The 26,597-nt window shown below is 43.7% G+C and overlaps 2 protein-coding genes and 1 pseudogene across 3 annotated transcripts in view; 2 read left to right on the top strand and 1 right to left on the bottom strand.

Moving 5' to 3' along the window:
- Positions 1-13,910, top strand: part of WDR13 (WD repeat domain 13) — a 66,341-nt gene extending 52,431 nt beyond the window's left edge. Inside the window, exon 10 of the mRNA XM_081276941.1 lies at positions 13,783-13,910. Coding sequence (XP_081133067.1) covers positions 13,783-13,891 — 109 coding nt within the window. The 3' untranslated portion in view covers positions 13,892-13,910. The remainder of the gene's footprint in view (positions 1-13,782) is intronic.
- Positions 13,911-14,430: 520 nt separating this feature from the next.
- Positions 14,431-20,990, top strand: WAS (WASP actin nucleation promoting factor). The gene is made up of 12 exons (XM_081278277.1): positions 14,431-14,608; positions 14,949-15,089; positions 15,844-15,930; positions 16,030-16,132; positions 16,238-16,285; positions 16,378-16,431; positions 16,893-17,067; positions 17,847-17,889; positions 18,096-18,249; positions 18,460-18,869; positions 19,120-19,234; positions 20,728-20,990. Exons 1-12 carry the CDS (start codon positions 14,477-14,479, stop codon positions 20,781-20,783), a joined length of 1,518 nt encoding a protein of 505 aa, XP_081134403.1. The 5' UTR covers positions 14,431-14,476; the 3' UTR covers positions 20,784-20,990.
- Positions 20,991-25,198: 4,208 nt separating this feature from the next.
- Positions 25,199-25,699, bottom strand: LOC308639844 (large ribosomal subunit protein uL14-like; annotated as a pseudogene). Its single transcript has one exon. The product of its transcript is annotated as a large ribosomal subunit protein uL14-like (transcript).
- Positions 25,700-26,597: the final 898 nt, after the last annotated feature.

The raw sequence follows: 26,597 nt of genomic DNA, 5'->3' as shown, positions 1-26,597 counted from the left end.
AGGAGTCCACCAACTGACAAATGGATAAAGAAAATATGGTCTACATACATCATGGAATTCTATTCAGCCTTAAAAAATAATAAAATACTGTCCTTTACAACAATATGGATGGAACTGGAGGACATTATGTTGAGTGAAATAAGCCAGGCACAGAAAGACAAATGTCACATGTTCTGACTCAAATATGGGAGTTAAGAAAGTTGATCTCATAGGAGAAGAGAGTAGAATAGAGATCACTAAAGGCTGGAAAGGTAGGAAGAAGGGGAATAAAGGGAAGTAAATAACAGGTACAAAAATACAATTAGGCCAGAAGTGGTGGTACACAGCTGTAATCCCAGTGGCTCAGGAGGCTGAGGCAGGAGGATCACAAGTTCAAAGCCAGACAAGTTCAAAGCAAGTTAGTGAGGCCCTAAGCAACTCAGTGAGACCTTGTCTCTAAATAAAATACAAAATAGGGCTTGGGATGTAGTTCAGTGGTTGAGTGCCCCTGAGTTCAATCCCTGGTACCAAAAAACAAAACAACCCCCCCAAAAGAAAACAGGAGAAATAAGTTTTAGTGTTTTGCAGCACAGTAAAGTGATCACAGTTTATAACTGATTTCATATATATATATATATATTTAAATATATACATTTAAATTTTTTGTCATAGTAGATGGACAGAATGCCTTTATTTTATCTGTTTTATTTTTTTATGTGGTGCTGAGGATCAAACCCAGTATCTCACACATGCTAGGCAAGCACTCTGCCACTGAGCTACAGACTCAGCCCTGATTATATATTTTATTAAAAAAAAAACAAACCTAGAAGAGTAGAGTTTGACAGCTCCCAATACAAAGAAACAATAAAATATTTAAGGAAATGGAAATGCTAATTACCCCGATTCTATCATTACACGTTGGATAATGTATACAGTGTACTCTATAAACGTTCAATTATATGTGCCAATTGAAAATTTAAAAAAAACACATCCTTCAAAAAAATGTTCTGGTGCTGGGGATGTAGCTCAGTGTCAGACCACTTGTCTACCAAGTTCAAAATCCCTGGGTTCATTCCCCAGCATTGCCCCCCACAAAATGTTCCAATTCTACCCTCTAAACATTGGTCTCCTGGCTCATCTATATGGCTGTCAGGCTGCCAGAGAGCAGTGTCCAAGAATGGAGACAAAGAGCAGAGCTATTTGGGCTCAGGCCAAAGTTAAAATGTGCCATGGGCAGAGGCAAACTGCTGATACCTGCAGAAGTAAAATCCTAAACTATTAAACAATAAGCCTCTGCGTTTGGGTTCTGGAATAGCTGAACATGGTAGCACATGCCGATAATTCCAGCTAAGGATTACAGGAGGCTGACGCAGAATTGAAAGTTCAAGGGCAGCCTTGACATTTTAGGGAGACCCTGTCCCCAAAATTAAAAAAAAAAGAGCTGCAGGTGTAGCTTAAGGTAGAGTGTCCCTGGGTTCAATCCCTAGTACACCACCCCCTGCAAAAAAAAAAAAAAAAAAAAAAAATAGATCACTGCAAACATTTATAAGGAAGCAATACATTATCACATACTGTGGGAAGCCATTCTCACACGTGATTGGGTACCTCCCTGACTGGGTGTGAGGAGCTCAGGCCACCTGTGTCAGAGCTTATCCCCACCCATACCCCCTGCAAAAAAAAAAAAAAAAAAAAGATCACTGCAAACATTTATAAGGAAGCAATACATTATCACACACATATTATGTACTCTTTGCCATTTTATGGTCTGGTCTGACCCCAGGCACTGTGGAGGGAGCACAGAAATATATGTCACACTGGGCGCAGTGGCTCACGCCTATAATCCCAGCAGCTCAGGAGGCTGAGGTAGGAGGATCAAGAGTTCAAAGCCAGCCTCAGCAATGGTGAGGCATTAAGCAACTCAGTGAGGCCCTGTCTCTAAATAAAATACAAAATAGGACTGGGATGTTGCTCAGTGGTTAAGCGCCCCTGAGATCAATCCCTGGTACCAAAAAAAAAAAAAAAAAAAAAAAGGAAAGGAAAAAAGAAAGAAAGAAATATAAGTCGCTATTCCTGTCCTCTGGCTACTCCCTATCTCTTTGGGGAGCTTATACCTATTCCTTCCACTGAAGAATCTGGTTCAGTGGAGATTGAGACTGGAGTCCCTAGAAAAGGGAATGTGTGATTGAGGGAGGCTCCCTGGAGAAACCAAGTCTGGGAGAAAGAGCAGGAGAAGGTGACAAATGGTGTCCAGGTGTTCTGGAATTACTGGAATTTGATCAATCCTTCATAGTAATAACCACTTGTAAATGCTGAGTCGCTTTCAGGTGGAAGTGTTTATATGTAGCCTATTCATCAACATTGACATCCAAGGTGTCAGGCCAGACTCTTCAGTTAAAAATATGTATTATTGTGATTGTTCTCACATTGGAATTGAGAAACTAATTTAGACTAAACAAACTTTGTTTGCTAGCAGTAGATCACTTGCCTAGCATGTGTGAGGCCATGGGTTTGATCCCTAGTACCATATATGCACACACACAAAAAAAAAAAAATAAAATAAAAAATAAAAAAATAAACACTTTTTTTTTTAAAAAAATGCCTCTTTTCCAATTGATTTTCCTCCCTCAGCATCCTCTCTACCCTGCCTGTCTGTTAGGGCTGCCATAAGAATATCAGATGGGGTGGCTTATACACAACAGAAATATGTTTTTCACATATAGAGGAGGGAAAGTCCAGGTGCTGGCAGATTCTGGCAAATACTATTATCTAGTGAGGGCTGCATATCGGTTTATAGATGGCACCTTCCCCCAAGGTAGCTCTCTGGGTTCTCTTTTTATTTATTTATTTATTTTTATTGGTTGTTCACAACATTACAAAGCTCTTGACATATCATATTTCATACATTAGATTGAAGTGGGTTATGAACCCCCAATTTTACCCCAAATGCAGATTGCAGAATCACGTCGGTTACACATCCACAATTTTACATAATGCCCTATTAGTAATTGTTGTATTCTGCTACCTTTCCTATCCCCTATCTGGGTTCTCTTTGATCAGAGTATTAATCCCATTTGGGAGGTGATGTATTCACACCCCAACAGTTCCACCTCCTTATATCACATTGAGGATTGTGTTTTAGCATTTTACTTTTGGGAGGATACATTCAGACTATCGCACAGCCTTCTCCTGATTCCTAAAGCATTGCCCACCTGTCTTCCAGCCCAGTGCACATTACATGGCCATCAGTTGTTCTCTGCATTGCCTCTTTACCACTGGACACACAAGATCATACTCATTCATTTTAGTATCCTGTGTCCCTCCCCAAAGGGCTCATAATGGGCCTGGATCTATGAAAGGAGGCAAAAGGAGACTATGGAGATTTGTGGGAACTTTTGGAGTGCATCATTCACACATTTTTTGTGGGTGTTCTGGGGGTGGAATGCAGGGACTTGTACATGTTAGGCAAGTACTGTACCTCCCTGAGCCACACCCCCCAGACACATTCACACATTTATTTATTCACTCATCCAACAGCCAATTCTCCTCCTCCTCCTCCTCCTCCTCCTCCTCCTCCTCCTCCTCCTCCTCCTCCTCCTTTCTTTGGCACAAGGAAATGAACCCAGGTATACTTAACTACTGAGCCACATTGCCAGCCATTTTTATTTTTTTTATTTTTATTTTGAGACAGGGACTTGCTGAGTTGCTTAGCACCTTACTTTTGCTGAGGTTGGCTTTGAACTCTCAATCCTCCTACCTCAGCCTCACAAGCTACTGGGATTACAGGTGTGTGTTACCATGCCCAGCTCCAAAAACTAATTCTGTACTACCTACTACATGCTTCAAACTGTGAAATATAGCCAGAAAGTCCTTTGCTCACTTAGGGATTACAGAGAAGTAATGTGTGGGCTTATAGCAAACATGATGGGCTAAGTCCAAGGAAATATGGGAGCACACAACAGAAGCCCAGAACCTGAATTTGAGCATTGAGGAAGGAGTCCTGGGGTAATTGAAATCTCAGCTAAGATCTGAAGGATGAAAAAGGAATTTTAAAAAAATATTTGTCTATTTTATTTATATTAGTAGATTTTAATTATACAGAATAATGGGTTTTATTGTGGCATATGCATACATGCATATAACATACTTTGATCATATCCATTCCCACTGCTCTCCCTTACACTCCCCTCTCCCCTCCCCACATCCCCTTCCTATGAAGAAGAGTTTGATAGATGAATGGGATAAGAGGACAGGAGAAGTCAGGGCCCAGATTTCTGAGGATATAGCTCAGCTTTGTTTGTGCAGGCTGTGTGACCTTGAACAATAAAGTCACCTAAATTCTCTCAATCTCAGATTACTCAGGAATGAAATGAGCATAAATCAGGTACTTCTAGATTTGTCTTGGGGTTAAATGAGACAATGTTTATAAAGCATCTGGTGTGCAGCAGTTCAACAGATGTCTGATAAAAGTTTCTCAACAAGTCATGAGGGCAATCCCCCACCCCCATATCAAAGCTAGGCAGATCTCTCATTTTTGGCAAAGATCCAGTTTGAAATTGAATTTATTTTGGCTTTCTAAACTGAATAGACCAAGAGTGGGCTAAGAAGACTTTCAATGTTCAGCTACTGATGACAGCTGATCAAACAAATAGTCACTACAAATGCCAGTCCATCAGACATCAAATAATTTTGTTTTGCAAACCAAGTAGAAGACCAAGAGGAAAATTGATCCTCAAAGTTCCAATTCAAGCTAGGCATGGTGGTGCACACCTTGTAATCTCAGTGGCTCAGGAGGATGAGGCAAGAGGATCATGAGTTCAAAGCCAGCCTCAGCAACTTACTGAAGCCCTAAGCAACTTGGCAAGACCCTATTTCAAAATAAAAAATTAAAGGGGGGGGGGAGCTGGGAGCGTGACTCAGTGGTTAAGCGTCCCTGGGTTCAATCCCCAGTACCAAAAAAAAAATTTTTTTTCAATTCAAGTATACAAGAACACACTAAAGAAATATCTACTGTGGACCTGGGAGAGGGATAGGCTGATGGTGCTCTGCATGTGAAGAACTGAGGAAAGTTTTTATTCTTCTAAACTCACTTCATCAAAGATGGCTTTTTAAAAAGAAATGTGGTAGTAATGAGGATTGAGCCCAGGATTTCAAGCATGCTAGACAAGTGCTCTACCAACTGAGCTACATCCCTAACCCTTTAAGGTGGCTTTTTTAAAAAGCATACTTTTAAAACTAACAAATAATGAATAGGTCACTTTAAGATACTGTTAAAGAAGGTGTTTTTTGTTGTTTTTTTTTGCTGGCATTATTGAATTTTTATTTTGAGGTAATTTTACACTTATAGGAAGTTATAAAAATAGTACAGAGATTTGCTGTGGACCATCTATCTTCTCTTAATGATATCACCTTGGGTATCTGTGGTAAAACAATCAGAGCTATGGAGTTAACAGGTTCAATACCAACAAAACAGCAAACCTTATTTAAATATTATTGCTTTTTTTGTGCTAATATCCATTTTTTATTCTAGTACCTATTAAGGATTTCATATTGCATTAGTTATTATTTCTCCTTAGTTTCTTCCAGAGACAATTCTTCAATCTTTTCTGTCTCCTCCTCATGACACACCTTTGACACATACTGAGTTTATTTCATAGAAGGGTCCTTAATTTAGGTTTTCTGATATTTTCTTGTGATTTGCAGGAGGTTATACATTTTTGTCAATGAAATGAGGCCATTTTTTTTAGTGCATCCTATCAAGGGATTCATGATGCCAGTTATAAGGTCCTTGCTTAGCATCTGGATGGCCATCTTAAGTCACAGCCACCATTTTAAGGAAAAAATTTCGCTTTCCTGCCCAAGGGCCTTTCTGAGAAAAGCTCACCACTGCCTCATACCAACCCAACACTTTACTGCCCAGATAGGACCCCACCGGCTCTGACTCCTGAGCCTCCCCCATAAAAGTCCCAGAACTCAAACCTGTGTTGCCTCTCTCTCCTATAGAGAGATGGCCTTTATTTGTCAGCTCCGACAAATAAACTTTGTGTATCTTTGCCTGGTCTCCCTCTTTCTTGCTCTCCAGGTTTCGGTTTTTGGCTTTCTTTTCACAGTACTATCTTATTGTTACTGGCAGTCAAGCTGGGGAGCCTGTGGGGATCCTAACTGGCTAGATTTGGCTGCTTACCACCATAATAGGTAAAAGGAGGAAAAATAAATTTTATCCAATTTGATCATGAAGCAGCTAGATTACTTCTCTGCAAGTCCTACTGAAGCCGTTATACTTTATAGAAACAAAAGCCAGGTGATATACATATGTAAATTTAGTTAGTAGACAGGCCTGAGCAGAAAGCAATCTCTATCTTAGGTTTCCTTGGTGTCCCTGGGGGCAGGGTAGGAGGGGAGGAAGAGGAAGCGGGGACAGCCCTTCAACCTTTACTCTCAGTGTGAAGTTATCCTTAAATTCTGTTTCAAATCCCCCTGTTCATTTGTCAATTAATTTCTTACTGCCTGCCTCACTAATTTGCTGCAGCTGGCCTGGAAATTGAAATCCTCCTGCCTCAGCTTCCTGAGTCTCTGGGATTGCAGATATGTGACACCACACCTGGCTTATTCCTCAATCTTGAGGGAGTAGGAGTGCAATGCCATCTGGCTGGTAATTCATCTCTAGATTGGTGTGCAGAACTCGAACACGAGTCAGATGCTTATTCCTGAAGCAGGCAAATTCTGAAATATTTAACAGTCCCTTCTAGGGGAAGGGCTTAACGTTAGTTCGCGTAATAATTCTTTCCCCATAACCTCTCCACTGTTTATGTTTGATGGGGTTTGACAAGTGACTTTACGTGATTTCCCCACCTCTCTGTGAATTGATTTTCTCTGAAAACATTGCTGACTATTTGTAAAGCTGGCTGTGTGTGTGTGTGTGTGTGTGTGTGTGTGTGTGTGCTGGAGATTGAACTCAGGGCCTTGTGCATGTGAGGCGAGCACTCTACAAACTGAACTATATCGCAGCCCAAGCCGGCTTTTTTAACAGCTGCAAATTTTGTATTCGTTTTGTCAGAAAGAGTAAAGGTACTATAATTTTAGTGCACTGTATCTAAATACCACAGGATGCTCACCAAACACCCATTGTGTCGATCCCATTCCAGAATTTCCATACAAAAAGCAACCCTTCGGTTTTAGAAACTAGAGCATAAAACAATTTAAGAAGAGCTGAATGCTGACAAGAACTCGCTATTGGGTTTGTTACAGAGGTTACAAAGGACGAGCCATGCCCTGGTGTGTGATCTCACTAACTTCCAATAGTAAACATTCCATTTTGCCTCTTTATAGGTGAACTTTACACCCACGAGTTGATATTCGAACCCATCATCTTAAATCCCCAAATCCCAGATTCCTCGGAGCCTGAGTAAAGGGCTGACACCACTGCGCATGCCCCGAAGCAGTGACAATGGGAGCCCACCGCACTGGCAAGGCATCTGAATTATATAATTTCCTGAGCTGTGCAGCTTCAGACAATAATAGGGACCATAATTCGGTCATCAACCAATCAGAGCCTCCGACAGCCCGCTGAGCCAATTGCCTACTCAAGTACCTTGCAAGCCGGTTCGAATTTGAGAAATACAGGGTGAGCCAGGCTAACATGGTAGGATGTGAGAGAGGTCGAGGGCTGACTGAAGAGTGAGATCCGCCTGCGGCGGGTGGGAGTAGACAGGACAGGACCGGGTCCCGGGACTAACAGGCCGGTCCCGGAGTGGGGACAGAGCACTTCTTCTCTGTATTCCGCGCTCCTCCCCAAAACACAAAATGGTACATGCAAAATGGTCGCTCCTCTACACGGTTCAATGCTGCGTGTATTGTTCCATTTGAGCTTTCCTCCCCCACACCTGGCATAGTTTAATTATCACTCCTGGGGTCACACATGGGTTTAGAAGGTGGTGGGTTCACACCTGAGTATGGATACTCCTGTGGGCACACAGACTGAAGTGTGGATACTCCTGAGGCAGGAAGAGTTGGTGGTGACTGAGGATATGAGCAATGTAGGGACAAAAAAATGAACTTTATTGTCGTGTCCGTACTAGTGTTTGGCTGTTCAGGTGGGGTTGTAGGTTGGGAAACGTGATGTTTGGAACCTTAGGTTGACAGGGAGGGCATGTCACACTCCTAGAGGAATCTGGCTGGGCCTGACAGAATGAACCTCTGACATGGGCTTTGCAGGAGGGGAAAGTAAAGAAGGGGCAGTGTGAATGTGGTTATGTATTCTGGTCTCTAGCCATCCACCAATGGTGGTGGGATCTAAAAATGAGTGAGAAGTGTGGGGAGGGGTTTGGGAGTAATGCTAGGCTGAAGGAAAGATACTTCATTTGTCTGTTACTGAACTGTTTCATAAAAAAATATGCTGCATAATTATAACATACGTCAAACTCTGTCCTAATCACTTTACATGTATGATGTCATTCAGTCATCATAACAAACTTAACTATTATATTTTCACTTTGTGGATGAGAGAACTGAGGCATTCAAAGCTTACCAGAAGGTGTGCAGCTGAGAAAGGCCAGAGCCAGGGCAGGGCCAGGCTGGGGGGCTCCAGATCCTGGTACTAACTACTGAGCCACTCTTATTTTTATGGATGTTTCTTTTCCCATGCTCACCCAGTCCTCACCCATCTCCATCATTACTAAGACTTCCTAAAACACCATTTGTCCATAGCCTTTGGGAACAGTGTAGATACTTATAGGAAGGGGGCTGGCCCCTGGGCACTGTTTTTCTTCCCTCTATCCCCAGGCAGGGGAAGTAGAGAGAGGACTGGGAAGCCTTATAGGAAGAGGGTAATAAATCACAGCACAGATACCTAGACTGTACAATTATCTATGAATTGCATGCAGGGACCTGTGCTAGGTGATGTGGATACTGCAGTGAAAAGACAGAAAAAGGTCTGCTCCTTCCAGTTCCAGAGGTGCATTTGGGGGATTCTTGGTAGGTATGTTTTGATTGTTACCATGACAGATACGTGTGTTTCTGCATTGAATGGACAACCTGATGCAGGCAGCAGCCCCATACTACCAAGATTTGTAAAGTACATTAATACCACTTCAGGGTGGTAAAAGGAGGTCTCCCAAAATGTTTCTTATTAAAAAGAAGCATTGGGTCTGGGATTGGAAATGATGCTTACATAGGTCAAAGGTGTCCCCAAGATGCACTCCTTAGTCATGGGTACAGAGAACCATGAGGAGGAGGAAGGTAAGGGGAGAAGAATGGTGTGGGCATGTAAATGTTGCCATCTCAGCTTCAGTTTGGTCCTAAAGGACAGATGGCTACTCCCTATGCCTAGTCCCTCCATAGACCAATCATGTGGTAAGGACTGGAGCATGGAAGACACCCCCAAGTTGGGCTTGACACATGGTGATGAGGATCTTGTGGAAATTATCTTCCAACATAAAGCAAAATAAGCAAAAGCTTGGGCTGGGCTGTAGCTCAGTGGTAGAGCACTTGCTTAGCATATGTGAGGCACTGGGTTCAATCCTCAGTGCCACATAAAAATAAATAAATAGCCGGGTATGGTAGCACATGCCTGTAATCCCAGCGACTTGGGAGGCTGAGGCAGGAGGATCATGAGTTCAAAGCCAGCCTCAACAATGTAACTAAGCCTCACTAAGTAACTCAGTGAGACCCTGTCTCTAAATAAAATACAAAATAGGGCTGGGGATGTTACTCAGTGGTCGAGTGCCCCTGAGTTCAATCCCCAGTACCCAAATAAATAAATAAATAAATAAATAAATAAATAAACAAACAAACAAAATAAAGGTTTTGTTTCCATCTAAAACTAAAACTAAAAATTAAAAAATAAGAAAAAGCTTATTTTATTCTCCATCTAGTGACCCCTGGAGGATGGGGAAGGGTAGGTGATAGGGGAGCACAAGGCTCATGTAAGTTATTGGGTGTATCTGTGTTCTTGAGGGTTCCTGGCATTCACTGTACTAAGAATTAAATTATAACTTCTGCTTCCAGCTGGGTGGACTGACTTGCATTAGACCAGAGAAACTGCATTAAGGTTTCTATTGTTTTTAAGTCTATCTGAAGGCCCAGGAGAGCAATGTGCCTTTGAAGGCATCACCTCAATATGTACTGACATCTAGTGTGGAAAAGAAGAGCTGATGGGGACCCAGAAAAGTCACATAAATCAGCTCTAAATTATTGATGCAGGTTATACCTATCTGCTATTTAAAAATAAGAAAAGAAATATACAACTTTTAAATGTTAATTTAAAAAGCAACCAGGAAATGTAGCAGAGGTTTAGCATCCCCTGATGTAGAGTTAAGTGGGATAAATCCGAGGGCAGAGAAAGAAGTAAGATGGAGACACAGAAGGAGCATAATAATTTTATCCTGGTCCCTGTGTGACACCTAACAGTTTAGGAAAGATTTTTCACATAACTGGCCTCAGCTCCACCACTCACAAGCTGTGTGACTTGAGCAAATTATCTCAGCTTCTCTGGATCCCCATCAGGAAAATAGTAATGACAGTCATCTGTGAATGTTAAATTAGTTCATACATGTAAGATACTTAGAAAAATCTGAAGAAACACCAAATCAAATTAGACATTATTATTAATTATTAATTATTATTAATCCCTCATTCATTCCTTCAATTCCTTCCATTTGAGTATCCACTTGTTCCAGATACTTTATTTTTTTAAGTTCCAAAATGTTATATTTGATTCTGAACTTGTCAATCTAATTTGGATGAGCAAATGACTAACATAGCCAAGGCAGAAAAATTTGGTAATGATGTTGGCGGTGGGGTTATTCAATGTCATGATAAAGTGTGGAGGCATCCTGATTTTTATTAAGACATTTTCCCAAAGTTGCAGTAATTAGGACTGTACAGTACTGCTACAAGTTTAGACAAATTGACCAATGAATCAGATAAAAAAAGAAACATCAACAGACCACAGTTACACAGAAACTGGAATTACAAAAGAGTCAGTGTTACAGATTGGTGGGGGAAATAAACTTTTCAGTAAATGGCACTGGGACTACCACCCATCCATAAAGCAAAAAAATATTATATTGAATTTCTACCTCATACTTCTGATAAAAATCAGTTCAGGGCAGGCTAAAGACAAATATGAAGAGCAGAACTATAATTTTTTTACAAGGCAGTAAAGAATATCTTCACTTCAGTCTTTGGGTAGGGAATGACCTTCCGGCCCACAAGCTAATTTGTATCCAGCTTTATAAGATACTTTTCAAAAACAATTACTTCTAGTAGGATGTGCGCAATAACCTATAACATTTTATAACTTCCAAACTCCCCTCCCTAAAGGTCGTTGTAAAAGTCAACAGAGCCTCCTGTTGCTGTACTGAAAAAGAAAAGTTTACAGAGGCAGTGGACATGTCACACAAAGCACTTAAGAGCTTTTCAAAGGCCAACTCTGACATTGAGGAAATGAACTAAAACATGCAGGATTCTTAACAGGATGATCCACAAACTAAAAACAGCTATATTGACTCTTTTGAGTGACACCATCTTGATATCACAACATACGCTTACCTGATGGTTTATTTCGGGGTACCAAGGCCACATTATGACTCCCAGTTTAACATAGACAAGTGTATGCTGATGCACTAGGGAAGACGACACAAAGCTTTGTCCCCATGCTGTAAGGCTTTTGTGCCGAAGTGGTCACATATGTGAATGTCAGAGAATCTTTCTTGGGAACCAAGAACAATCTTCAAAAACCAGTATGGGTTTTGTGCCAGCTGTGGTGGCTCGTGCCTATAATCCCAGTGACTTGGTAAGGCTGAGGCAAGAGAAATCCAAGTTCAAGGCCAGCTTCTGCAATTCAGCTAGACCTTTCCTCAAAATAAAAGTAAAAAATAGCTGAGGATGTAGCTCAGTGGCAGAGCACCCCCGGATTCTATTCCCAGTACTGGGGGTGGGGGTGGAGGAATGAATGCAATGACTTTTAAAATTACATTTTTTTTTTTTGGTGTACTGGGGATTGAACTCATGGGCACTTGCCCACTGAGCCATATCCCCAGCCCTATTTTGTATTTGATTTAGAGACCGGGTCTCACTGAGTTGCTTAGTGCCTCACTTTTGCTAAGGCTACCTCAGCTTTCTGAGCCACTGGGATTACAGGTGTGCATTACAGTGCCTGGCCATAATGGATTTTTAATGCCCAAGTAGGGGCTTGCTCCCATTAACAGATTGGAAGGTGCTCCAGTTCGGAGGTGTGAGATGACGTGGTGAAGTGTGGGCACCATAAGCTAAGCTGGGAAGGGAAGAGGTGGGGGGGAGGTTGGATTTGCCACACTAGAAGGACCTTTGAGCCTAGGTTCAGGAGAAAACCTCTGAATCTGTGGGTGTGTGGAGCCAAGAGGTTTCCAGGCAGGCCTGTGGGCCATTCAAGAGATGTGCTGTTTCACTTTCAGTTGCTTGGGAGAGTGTCAGTCATATCCTAGACCTGCTCAGCTCCCCAAAGTGCTGTCCCTGTGCCTAAGAATTTCATATCTCCAAATGGTCTACTTCATGGATAGGGAAACTGTCATCCAGGGAGGCAGGGGACTGAACTGGCATCCACCTGAGGAAACCATCTAACATTATCTGGAAAATTTAGGGATGTGCAAACTCTGAAACCACTGATTACCCTTGTGTGAGTTTGCATGTCAATGTGGACCATGCAGCATTGCTCCCACCAGTAAGAACCAGAAACATCTCAAAATTGCCCCAGAATTACATCCCCAGATTTTTTTTTTTTTTTTAGATAGGCTCTCACTAAGTTTCTGAGGCTGGCAATCCTTCTGAAACTTGCAATCCTTCTGCCTCTTGCAATTCTTTTGCCTCAGCCTCCTGAGTCACTGGAATTAGAGGTGTGTGCCACCACACCCAGCTTCAAAATCTGTTAACAGGAGTCTGTGGATAAACAGATTGCACATTTACGCCATAAAATACTATATAGCAATGACAAAGAATAGCAAACTTTACAAGTAAATATGAATTGTAATATCACAGAAGAGAAGGCATGAGCAGAAGTATAAAAGTATACCACACACCCCAACTGCCCTGCTTGCAGTCTGGGCTCTCTACTTGCTAGATGGGTGCTATTGAGAAAACCATTTAACTACTCTGAATCTCAGTTTCTTCATCTGTAAAATGACCATAATAGTGTGTATCCCACAGCAGGCTGTTATGAGGATTTCAATGATTTAAAGTATTTCTCATATAAAGGGACCAGAACAGTTCCTGGTACATACATTAAGTGCTACATGAGTGTTATGACAAAATTAGAAGAGTCAGGGGTGTTAGTTCAGAGATAGAGCATATGCTTAGTATGTGCAAGGCCCTAGGTTCAACCCTTAGCACCAAAATTTTAAAAAGTAAACAAAACAAAACACAAAGTACAATATCAAATGGGGAAAAAGCAATCCTCCAAAGATTATATTCAAAAAGTTCAAAAACTCGGTGAGTATGGTGGTGCACACCTGTGATTCCAGCTATTCAGGAGGCTGAGTCAGGAGAATTGCAAATTGGGGGCCAGCTGGGCAACTTAGTGAGATCCTGTCTCAAAAAGGGGGTAGGTACTGGAACCTACTTAAGTGCTAAAGCACCCCTGGGTTCATTCCCCAGTAATGGGGGAAAAACTATTTTTGAAGGGCCAGGGATGTAGCTCAGTGGCAGAGTGCTTACCCAGCATGTGTGAGGCCTTGGGTTCAATGCCAAGCACTGGAAAACAAAGTTCAAAAACTAAACAAGATGTTGCTTCAGCATTTGTATGTGCTACAAAGTTCCTTTTTGTGTGTGCAGTGATGGGATTGAATTTAGGATCTCGCGCATACCCAGAAAGCACTCTACAACTGAGCTACACTCCCAGTCCCTCCTTCCTTTTAGAAGGGTTATGATACACAGACAGTAACCTGGGAGCTACAGGAGGCAGGGGTAAGTGATGGGAAAGTGAGTCAGGGGCTTGCTTATACATTATTAGTGATGTCCAGGGTGGAGATGGAGGTTTGGGATAGGGATGGGAATACAGGGGCTCACTATATAATTAAAAGGAAAAAATGTAATGAAGTAACCCTTCATGACTAGGGGCCTTGAGACTCAACCCCAAGCTAACTGGGTGGTCTGGAGAGGAAGGAGGTCACCCTGCTGTGTGACTATGTCCCACAAAGCCAGCCCTGCACAGGTGCTCATATGGTTCAGCTCTTGCTGCGAACCAAAGGGAGGCAGGTGTGAGCCAGCCAGAGGGAGTTGGGCCTTAAGAGAGTAAGAAAGAAGGAGGAGGACCTGAACTGGTCAAAAAGATGGGTCTAGTCAGTCAAATGGAGGAGGGCCCAAGTCTGTCTAAGGAGGAGGAGACCAGGCCCATTGAGGGGCCCCTGGAGGACTTGTTTCCCTTGTGGTTTTTTGCACTTCCTGTTCCCTTGCTCACTGCGGAAGTTCCTCTTCTTACTCTACACCCAGAGTCTAACAACCGGAGAGGACAAGGGCGAAAGGCACCATGAGTGGGGGTCCTATGGGAAGCAGGTCTGGGGGCCGAGGAGGACCAACAGCTCAGCAGAACATTCCCTCCACTCTCCTCCAAGATCATGAGAACCAGCGACTCTTCGAGATGCTTGGCCGAAAATGCTGGGTGAGTTGAATTCCTGGCCCTCCCTTTGTCCCTCCCTTCCCTCCTCTTCCTCTCTAGCTCCTCTTCCTCTCCCTCCTAAGTCCTTCTCTTCCACATCCTTTCTTGATGCTCCTTTTTCTTCCCATACTGCCTCTTCTCCTTTCCTTTTCCTTCATCTCATCTCCTAGGATCCACTCATCCATCCCAGGAAGATAACAATGTATGTCTACTTGCCTTCCCTCTGGCTATAGCTCTTCCTCTGGGCCCATGACATCCATGGGCAAGAAAGGACCAGGCTTGGCTCCACAACCCTTTGACTACCCCTGAACAGACTCCACTGACCCCTACTCTCCCCTCCCAGACACTGGCCACCGCAGTTGTTCAGCTGTACCTGGCGCTGCCCCCTGGAGCTGATCACTGGACCATGGAACACTGTGGGGCTGTGTGCTTCGTGAAGGATAACCCCCAGAAGTCCTACTTCATTCGCCTTTATGGCCTTCAGGTGACCCTGTGCCCCACTGGACATACAAGCCAGTTATTAATCCTCAAAACCAGATTTGTGTCCATAGCCTGAGCCCTCTGACAGATAGTGAACCCCTGAGCCCCAGAACCAAAGACTATACAGACACTAAACTCAGTTTTCCCGGGATGCTTTGGTACTGAGTTATATCCCCACCCATTTTTATTTTATTTTGAGACAGAGTCTTGCTAAGTTGCCCAGGCTGGCCTTCAGCTTGTGATCCTCCTGCCTCAGTCTCCCAAATTGCTGGGATTACAGGCGTGTACCACTCAGTTTTGCCTTTCTAAATCTGGGATTATTGACCCCAAGGTCTTCATATCAAAATCTCTAAGCCCAAATATATCATACACTCCCTAAGCCTAATCTGTTCCACAAACCCCCCCAAAATGAGCACTGTATTTTTACCTGAAACTTGTTCTGAATTCAGTATTCTGAATTTTCCTAGGCCTAGAGTTCTAAATTCTTAACTCAAACCCTCAATCTCACATCTAGGGCCCTGAACCCCCAATCTGAATTTCTCACAGCAGTGTTTGATTCTCAGCAGTATCTGAGTCTCTGAATTCCAACCCTCCATATCTGATACCTAGAACTCCAACTCTCTGATCCTGAGCTAAAAATTTCCAAGTCAGAGACCAAGGCCCCAAATCAGAACACCATATTCTCTGGCTAGATAACCAAGGCCTGACACCCAGAATTGCCTCAGTACTAGCCTGACTCCCACCCTGCTCCTCTCCAGGCTGGCCGGCTGCTCTGGGAACAGGAACTGTACTCGCAGCTGGTCTACTTCACTCCCACCCCCTTCTTTCACACATTTGCTGGAGATGTAAGTGGCCAACTGATCCTTGGGCATCATTTGGGGTGTGGGGAGAAGATGGGAAAGGTGTGGGGGCCTGAAAGGCTACTGACCCCAAGACATGTGCAGGACTGCCAAGTGGGGCTGAACTTTGCAGACGAGGGTGAGGCCCTGGCCTTCCGGGCCCTGGTGCAGGAGAAGATACAAAAAAGGAGTCAGAGGCAAAGTGGAGGTGAGGAGGTCTTAGGGTAGGACAGAAATTGGGAAGAGGTTATTGCACAGGTGGGGATCTAGAAACACCTTTCTCATGATTCTGACTTCCAATCCACCTGTCTAGCTGCAGACAGACGCCAGCTACCCCCACCACCAGCACCAGCTAATGAAGGTGAGTCCTTTAGTGCAAGTAGGGGTAATAAGGGCTATCCCAGGAACCTGTGGCAAGGTTGTGACAGTTATCAACTCATTCAATCTTTCCAGAGAGAAGAGGAGGTCTCCCACCCCTGCCCCCACATCCGGGTGGAGACCAAGGTGGTAAGTGATGATGATTCTTTTCTGTGTCTCTGGATGGATGGGTGAGTAGGGAGTACATAGATGGAGGAGAATTGGCTGGGTACATAAATGTATAAAGAGGTGAGTGGATGGATGGATATATGGATGGATAAGCAGATGAATGGTTGTATGGATTGGTGGCAGACAGATGGCTAAGTAGGGGGAGATGGGAGGTTGCAATATAAATAAATGTATGGATATATTAGTTGGGTTGAATCTCTGAATGTATGAATGGTTTTCTTGATCCAGCTACTTCTCCATAGACCCTACTTAGATCTATCACCCTCTCCTTTTATGATCATCTAACATACATTGTGGGGGCCTGGAAGGCTACTGACCCCAAGACATGTGCAGAACTGCCAAGTGGGGCTGAACAGTCTTCCAATTTCTTGTCCATATGCTTTGGCTGGTCAATGGTCCATTTACCCTATTTTTCCACACAGGTCCACCAGCTGGCCCACTGTCTCTGGGGCTGGTAACAGTGGACATCCAGAACCCTGATATCACAAATTCACGCTATCGTGGACTCCCAGCACCTGGCCCTGGCCCAGCTGATAAGAAACGCTCAGGGAAGAAGAAGATAAGCAAGGCTGATATTGGTGCACCCAGTGGATTCAAGTGAGATCCTCTGTCACAGGGGCCCTCAGATCCCTGGGTGTGGAGAGCATATACATAGATGGACAGCTGAGAGGATGGTAGGATGGGCTGGGTATGTGAATGGACAGATGAAAGAAAGAAAGAAAGGAAGGAAGGAAGGAAGGAAGGAAGGAAGGGGGAGGGAGGGAGGGAGGAAAGCAGAGAGGGAGGGAGGGAGAGAGGGATGATTAGATGGATAAGTAGAAGGGTTGATGTGAAATGGGTAAATGGATGGATGGATAGATGAGTATATAGACAGACTGATATGTAGGCTGACTGGTTCACAGACAAGATGGATGCAGATCAGTAGGCAGACAGATATATAGACAAATGGACAGTTCAATGGACAAGTGAATAGAAGTAAATGGTTGAATGGGTAGAAAAATGACTATATGGGAGGAAATATAGGCACATGTTTAGGTGGACAGTATATGTGAAAACAGGTTGGTGGACAAATGGGTAAATAAACATTTGAGCAGATGGATGGGGGGACAGATATATGAACAGGTCAGTAGCCTGATGAATGTGAATGAATAGGTGGATATGTAAATGGTAGATGGATGGTAGAAAGAGGGATAGAAGGACAAACTGGCACCACAAACTATGTACACTTTAATTCCCTAACTCCTGCTTATACTCATTTAGACTCATTTACTCATTCTGGCCCCTCCACATCCCTCTGGGAAGGAGAGGGCAAGAGGGCTTCACAACTAGGAAGGTAGGGCAGCAGGGCTTCACTGGAGTCTTCTCACCTCCTCTAGACATGTCAGCCATGTGGGCTGGGACCCCCAGAATGGATTCGACGTGAGTAATTCCAAAGTCCCCTGCTCCACACTCAATTTCCACCTACCCTTCCAGGGACCACTGCTCAGACCCCACCCCTAGAGCCTGCCCTGCCCTCTCCACGTCCCTCTTGGATCCCTCCTTGGGATGGACCCAATGCTAATCTGTGCTCTATTCCTCCTCACCTTCTTCATCTACCCGGCTCCGGCCTTTTTCCATCTGGGCAGGTGAACAACCTAGATCCAGATCTACGGAGCCTGTTCTCCAAGGCAGGAATCAGCGAGGCCCAGCTCACTGATGCAGAGACCTCCAAACTTATTTATGACTTCATTGAGGACCAGGGTGGGCTGGAGGCTGTGCGGCAGGAGATGAGACGTCAGGGTGAGCCCTGTTTATCTATACATCCCTTCTTCTCCAGCCTTGACAGTTGATACCTCTGAAATACACTGAAGTTACTCCATTATGATGGAAATCTCTATGCTGCATGAATGGGGAGTTGATCTCTTCAGGTACCCATTTTACAGATGAGCAAAACTGAAGTTCAGAAGAAAATGATAATAATCACAGTTATGGGTTATTTTCTGCCCACAGAACCGCTTCTACCACCCCCGCCGCCATGCCGTGGAGGGAATCAGCCCCAGCGGCCCCCTATGGTGGGGGGTAACAAGGGTCGATCTGGTCCACTGCCCCCTGTACCTTTGGGGAGTGCCCCACCCCCACCAACCCCCCGAGGACCCCTACCCCCAGGCAGAGGGGGCCCTCCGCCACCACCTCCTCCAGCCACTGGACGTTCTGGACCACCACCCCCTCCTCCCCCTGGAATTGGGGGACCTCCTGTGCCACCTCCACCACCACCACCACCACCACCACCACCCAGCTCTGGGGTTGGGTCAGTCACTCCCCCAACTCCTCCTACTCTGGTGCCTGGTGGGGGGCTGTCCCCTGGTGGGGGTCGAGGGGCACTTTTGGACCAAATCCGGCAAGGAATTCAGCTGAACAAGGTGAGGACTGGCAAGATGGAGAATTGGGGGTCTGGAACTCCAGGTGTTCTGTGCAAGTTAGGATGTTAGGGGACCAAGGCTGAGACTGACTGTGGTGCCAAGCTTTTGGGTTTGTGTAATAGGATTGGAAGGTTGGAAGGGATCCTTGAAGGGGATTGGAATGTGTGGGAGAAGAAGTAATGAACAGAGGGCCAGGGAAAATGCTCATCTCACAGGTCTAAGCTCTCTATGCCAACTTTGCTTGCTGCAGACCCCTGGGGCCATAGAGAGCTCAGCACTGCAGCCACCACCTCAGAGCTCAGAGGGGCTCGTGGGTGCCTTGATGCATGTGATGCAGAAGAGAAGCAGAGCTATTCACTCTTCAGGTGAGCCTATCCTGCCAGGCCCATGAACCTGGTTCCCAGGGCTAGCATTGGCTGAAAATTCCAGAAGCCACTATCAATAGTGACACTAGGGGTTGGGGGAATAGTTCAGTGGTAGAGTGCTTGCCTAGCATGCATGAGTCCCTGGGTCCCATTCCCAGCACTATAAAGAAAAATATATATATATTATTACTTGTCCTATTAATTACAGTATTCACATGGATCTCCTTTTTGACAATGTTAACATTAAGTCATTATGTGACAATAATATAATTAAGTCTATATTTGACAGTAATAATTGCATTAATGCCAGGGTTTATCCACAATATTAGCATTGACCCCATATATCCAGTACTATTAACATTATACCACTGTGTAATGATAATGATATAAAGAACCCCATCTTTTTTTTCAACTCTGGAATCAAACCCAGGGACTCATGGATGCTAGGGAAGCACTCTACCACTGAGCTATATCCCCAGCCTAAGAACCTTGTCTTTGAAAATAATACTGATGGGGCTGGGGATATAGCTTAGTTGGTAAAGTGCTTGCCTCACATGCATAAGGCTCTGCGTTCAATCCCTAGCACTACCAAAAAAGAAAAAAAAAAGAAAGAAAATAATACTGATGTTAACTTCATATATCAATAGATTTACATTAACTCACTATGTTATAATAATATTTAACTAGCCCAGTTTTTATAATAATATTAACATAAATTTCCTAATGAGCCAACAGAGTCAACAGTATTGTCATTAACCCATCATATGAAGGTAATATCAATCTCTCCTTATTATGTGGCAATAATATAATGAACTCTGACTTTGACAATAATATTAACATTAATCCCAGAAAGTGTCCACACAATGAATGTGAGGGCTAGAGATATAGCTCAGTTGGTAGTGTGATTGCCTCGCATGCACAAGGCCCTGGGTTCAATCCCCACCACCATATCCCCCCCACACACAAGATGAATGTGAGTCCATTACGTGACTAGTATAACAAATCTCATTTTTCACAATGATATTATCATGAACCCCATTATGGGTCAACAATATTAGCAGTAACCTTGTGCCATGAAATAATAATAAATTTAATAATAAATCCCATCTTTGCTAATAATGTTTAAGTTTGTCCCCTTAAGTTACAGGGAAGGCTGGGGATGAAGCTCAGAGGTGGAGCACTTGCTTAGTATGCAGCTATATAGAGGCTCTGGGCTCAATTCCTAGTGACAGAGGGATTGCCATTAACCTTTTGTGTGACAATAATATTCTGACTAACCACATTTTTTACAATACTATATTGACTTCAACTCTAACTAGAACCCAGACCCCAGCTGTAATCCCTATCTTGCCCCAACTCTCCCTCTAGCAGGAGATTTCAGTTCCTCAGAGATGTCCTCACCTCCTAGGCCCTAGGAACCCCCTAACCCTGCCAGGGCTTTTGAATCCTCCTATCCTTTTGGAGTCCCACTTCACATCTTTCTCTCTGTCCAGACGAAGGAGAGGACCAGGCCGGGGATGAATTTGAAGATGACGAATGGGATGACTGAATTGCCCTCAGAACTTCTGCAACCCAGTGGCTCTCCCATTCTACCTGCTCTGTGCCCACCCCCAGGTCCCTCCACAGTCAGCTTCCTGTCTCCAATGCTGTCATCCTTGACTGGGCCCCACACTTGCCCTAGAGACACCTGGGCCCTTTTTATATATAATTTCTCACTTTTCTTCACTCAAGGATTTTAAAACAAAAATAAAATAAATGTCTCTTTGTCTTGCTAAACCTCAGTTTGTTTACATTCCAAATGTGAAAATTGGGGTCCTCCTCACCATGTCCAGTTTCTTCATTTATCCCACTTTATTTATTTAGCCTAACATGTATATATTCGTATTCATTCATTCATTCTGTTATGCCCTCAGTCATTTAGCCTTTATTTCTTTTTACTTTACTTTTCTTTTTAAATTTTCTTTTCTTTTTTGAGAGGGAGTCTTGCTATGTTGCCAAGGCTGGTCTCAAAAAATGGGCTCAAGTGATCCTCTTGTCCCAGCTCCAGAGCAGCTGGGATACCTGGACTAAGCCCAAACTCCTGGTTTTAGCCTATATTTTATTGTTTCCTTCTACCCTTCTGTCTTTCCACAAATATTTACTGCCAGGTACTATTTTTTTTGTATTTTATTTAAAGACAGGATCTCACTGAGTTACTTAGGGCTTCACTGAGTTACTTAGGGATTCGCTAAGTTGCTGAGGCTGGCTTTGAACTCACAATCCTCCTGCCTTAGCCTCCCGAGCTGCTGGGATTATAGGTGTGTGCTACCCTGCCCAGCCTGCCAGGTACTATTTTAGGGGCTAGAATGGAATGGATAAATTAGGGGGAGGAGGAAAAGAACAAGAAATTAAATCAAAATTAAATATAGTTACAGGTCATGGTAACTATTATGAAGTACTGAGGAAGAGGTAAAGAGGAAACAACATTCCAATGGAGCAATGAAGGAAAGCAACTTGGGGAGGTGACAGTTGTGCTAGACCTAAACAGAGAGAAGGGTAGGTTGGGTAAATATTTTTGGGAAAAGCATTCCAGGTCCAGGGGAACAGCCAGAGCAAAGATCCAAGATGAGAAAAAACTTGGCATGAAGATAGGTGTGGTGAATCAATGTGAGTCATTTATTCATTATATTTAATTATATTTTCTTTCTTTCTTCTTTTTTTTTGGGGGGGGGCAGTAAAGGGAATTGAACCCAAGGGTGCTTTACCCATGAGCTAAAACCCCAGTCCTTTATCTTTTGAGACACGGCCTCTCTAAGTTGCTGAGGGTCTCACTAAGTTGTTAATTATTTTTTCCATCTACACAATATGAGATCAAGATCAAGAGCATATTTGATGATCAGATTTCCCCACTCTCTATACATACAACTTATATACCAGGATCCTGAGGAAGAGGATCCCCTTCTCAATTTTAAAATTCAGGTCTACCCAGTTCCCAGTACAAACCAAGAACTGGACAATTGCAATGGAAGAGGCAAAGACTTAATAACCAGACAGATCTGCTCTGAGACCCAGGCAAGACACCCCATTCAGCCTCAGTTTCCTTATCTATAAATGGTAATAACATTATATGACAGATTTCCCACTGAGTCAGCCCTCCTCCTCCACCAAGACTTTTTTTTTTCAGAAAAAAATGGAGTAATATACAACTGTCTTTGGTATTTAAGGTGATTTCCAAGGGAATAACTGGAAACTTGTGTATCAAAGCCTAGAATTGAGATTCCTACTCCTCATTTCTGAAATCTGATGGATTCGAGATCATAGATATGCTACCTGAGGAGGAGGAGGGGAGAGGGAAGAAAAATAAAGACTGAGCAGGGTGTGATGGCACATGTCTGTAATTCCAGTGGCTCAGGAGGCTGAGGCAAGAGGATCTTGAATTCAAAGCCAGCCTCAGCAAAAGTGAGGTGCTAAGCAACTTAGTGAGACCCTGTCTCTAAATAAAATACAAAATAGGGCTCAGGATATGACTCAGTGGTCAAGTGCCCTTGGGTTCAATCCCCAGTACCGAAAAAAAAAAAAAAAAAGAAAAAAGAAAAAAAATAAAGACTGAGGAAACTAAGGCCCAGAGAGGTCAAGGAACTCGTTCACAGTCAATTATTTTTCATTTCTTTTCTTTTTCTTGCAGTGATTGGGATCCTACCAAGGCCTTGCACTTGAGCACTCTATCACTGAGTTATACCTTCATCCCCTCATAATCAATTATTTTACCCCCAATCTGTGAGATGGAGTCCATAGAGGACAGGCTTCCTCAGTCTATAAGATCAGTAGAATAATTTCTGAATCATTAAGGTGGGGTAGGGGTGGAATGGGGAGGTAGGGAGGAAATCAAACCTAATAAGGGGATGGAGCAGCAGGAGGAGAGTATAGCTACTAACTTTGCCCCTTAGGAATTCCTGGCAGAAGGGAGAATCCCCTAGAGCTAGAGAAGGAGGGAGTCTCAGGTTTCCATGAATTCTTACATGAGCCTTCATCCCCTAATCCATTTCCTACCCTGGCCAGGTCTCACGTCTGGGGTGGTAGGCACTGAGTCTAGGAAGGGCCTATCAACATCACCTATTCCCCCTTCCAGTTTCCCAGAGAAACCCTGGAAATCTGGCATTCTGGAACCCCTTCTTCCTCAGGCTTTGTCCTGGAAAAGACCTTCCAACAAACAACCTCTCAATGCCTTTGAACACTGGCTACAGCAGGCACAGACTTGGGTTAAAAGAATTGACTAAGGGCCTGGGGATGCAGTTCAGTGGTAGAACACTTACCTAACCGCCCCCCCCCAACAAACACACACAAAATATCATCTGAGCAAATTGCCTGACCTCTTTGGTGCTATTTCCTCACTCTTTAAATGAAGACAAAAAAGCTTACTTCCGGGCTGCAGAGAGAATCAAAGTAAATGATGTCTGCAAAGTGCCTGGCTCCTTGTAGCCACCTATAAATGGTAGCTGTTATTATCATTGTTGTTTTGTTATTGTTAGTACTGGATTCACTGACTCTGAATCATCATTGATTGTTCAATGCATCATTATTTTATGTATCACCAAGAAAGAGAAAAAAAGTACTGTCATTTAAATTATGACTCACCAGGACTTGTAAGATGCAGGCTGACTTCAGAGATGTTAAAAAATTAAACATTTGTTGAGCCCTCTCTGGTGATAGTTTCATACCCTGTGCTTTGGTTCCCTTGTAGAAACTCATTACATGTGCCCCATGGTCTGTGTACCCTTCTGCATGTATGTTACATTCCAAAATGATGTTTACATTAAAATAGGTCAAACCTATTGCAGCATGAAATGGATAAAACCTTGCCTTGGCCTCAGCATTAAGCAAGGTAGTATACACAATAGGCACTTCATTTATGTTGAACGTACAGACAAATGATAGGGGATGTGACATAGTCATAAAAAGTTGACATATTGCCTCTGAGGTCTCCTGGAAAATGCTAGTCCAGAAAGATTCATTTTCCAGAAGTGGGAGACATCCACCATAAGGTCATTCATAAGAGGAAGAAACTGCCCAAGGTCACAGAGTATAGTAAATGGTGGAGCCAGGATTTTAAATATTTCAGAACTTCACTGTTATTTTATTATTATACTGTTTGGGTAGAGCCCAGGGCTGCTCCACACCACCTACAGACCCCTAGATCTTCCCTCCAGATCCAGGCAGGCAGAGGTCATGACTTACGACAGGTTTCTGGACTAGTGGGAGTTGGAGGGCCTTGCCTGCCAGGGATACAGGGAGCATGTGAGGACTAACATCAGACTTTTCTAGAAGGATTAAGGGACAGGAAGGGTTGCATGTTGGATCTTAACACTGTTTACTGTTCTACTCATGTCAAGCAGAGGCTGATAGAACCTCAGACAGACCAGCCATTTTTCCTGTAAGCTCATGGTGTGACAGAGAGAAGGACAGTTTGAGAAACTGACAGTGAGATTTCCAGATGCTGTAAGGCAATAAAAATGCAACTGAATGACAGCCCACCTAGGATTGGCTGGGGCTGGTGGCCTGACACTGGAAAAAGCCTAAGGGCCTCCTGAGGCTGGCTGACTGATGACACATGGTCCTTCTGCTGGCTTGGGTGTCATAACTGGCTGACTACTGCTAGGAATCACACCTGGCCTGAGGAAATGTCTGGATATTGTACTTTCTGGCCTTTGTGTAAGGGAGGGCTAACCTGAGGGGATTTCAGGATGACTGGTCAATAGGTTTGAGGTTGCCTGCTAGGCAGTTGTATCTGGTAAACAGTTATCCACCCTGACTACATCACATGCTTGAAGGCCTGGCTGTGTCATCTGACCTACTGATCACCCCACAGGTGGTGTGATCGGTGAGATGCTGAGAATGACTACCTAGCTGATTGACAATATGGTGAGGAGAAGACTGAATGAGTCAAATCACAAGCCAGCTTTTTTTTTTTTTTTTTTTTTGTGTGTGTGGGAGAAAGCACTGTTTAATGGGTATTATTATTTTTACAAACACAGTGGAGAATCACGCAATGCTGCCTGCATTGGAAGCAATCCTGGGCCACAAGTCGGCACGCTCCTTTGCAACTGGTCCCGTGATGGCAGAACCTTTCATCTCGCCTTTATTGTTTACTATGACCCCTGCATTATCTTCAAAATAAAGAAATACACCGTCTTTTCTCCGGTATGACTTTCGTTGTCGAATTACCACTGCTGGATGCACCTTCTTTCTGAGCTCTGGTTTGCCTTCTTGACTGTGGCCATCACCATGTCACCGACGCCAGCAGCAGGAAGTCTGTTCAGCCGTCCCTTGATTCCCTTTACAGAGATGATATACAAATTTTTGGCTCCTGTGTTGTCAGCACAATTGATCATGGCTCCTACCGGAAGACCCAAGGAAATCCGGAATTTCCCACCGGAGGATCCACCACGTCCTCGCTTCGACATCTTGGACGCCGGAAAAGGACCGAAAGGAAGTGACAAGCCAGCTTATTGATCAATATAGCTTCCTGATTCCTTGACTGTATGTGGTTATGGACTGTCTGCCCTGAAAAAAACCTCAGCCTCTCTGAGGGGCCCAACACATTAGAAGATACCAACTGACTGACCTGTGATGGGAATGACTTGCCTGAGAAATGGCAGACCAGCTGTAGGAATCCAGCTTGACCTGACTACAACCATCTTGGTTGTAATAGCCATTTTGCCTACCAGGTAACCTAAGCACTTATTTAAACCCTATAGGATAAACAAAATCATTAAGATAAGTCAAGTGTGCATTCATGCTGGATACTGGATGCTCCAGATTTTTCTTAACTGACATTGAATGTATTTGTAGTTTTGTTGTTGTTGTTGTTGTAGTTTGTTTTGAGAAAATCCAGGTACATTCTGGTTGGCCTCACCCAGCTTAGCATATAAACCCCTTCCTCCTGTCTCAGAGTATGGAGATTCTCCTGTCTTGCTGTCACCTAACATATGCTTCTGTCTGTAAATCCCTAATAAATTGCATTTAGTGTAATCCTGGATCTGTCTAGCTCTTTAATCTTTCTGTACCTTCCACATTCAGCAGCCCTTTCTCCTACACCAGGTTTTCCTTACACACCAAGTGACCTACTAACAGCCCGGAGATTTTATCATACCTCTAGTTGCTGTGACTATTTGCTTTAAGGGCTAGCTGGGTGTTGTGGCTGATTATGATGCAAATAAGGAATAACCTGAGGGAACTGCAGGGACCAATTGACAGGGTGACTGCTAGACAGGGCTATATTAGAGCCTAACAAAGACGGTTTGTCCTAACTTAACCCCAGCCTTCCTGAGGCAGGGCTGAATTTTGCAGTTTATAAGATTTGCTCTTGAGGGAACCACAGGTGGTC

Source organism: Spermophilus citellus, assembly GCF_964194105.1.
Source record: "Spermophilus citellus genome assembly, chromosome: X".
Lineage (NCBI taxonomy): Eukaryota > Metazoa > Chordata > Mammalia > Rodentia > Sciuridae > Spermophilus > Spermophilus citellus.
This window is presented reverse-complemented; position numbering and strand designations above follow the sequence as displayed.

Coding starts and splice junctions, on each gene's coding strand:
- WAS (XM_081278277.1), top strand. CDS start 14,477: ATGAGTGGGGGTCCTATGGGAAGCAGGTCTGGGGGCCGAGGAGGACCA. Junction 16,432..16,892: donor TCCGGGTGGAGACCAAGGTG/GTAAGTGATGAT, acceptor TTTTCCACACAG/GTCCACCAGCTGGCCCACTG. Junction 17,890..18,095: donor ACCCCCAGAATGGATTCGAC/GTGAGTAATTCC, acceptor CCATCTGGGCAG/GTGAACAACCTAGATCCAGA.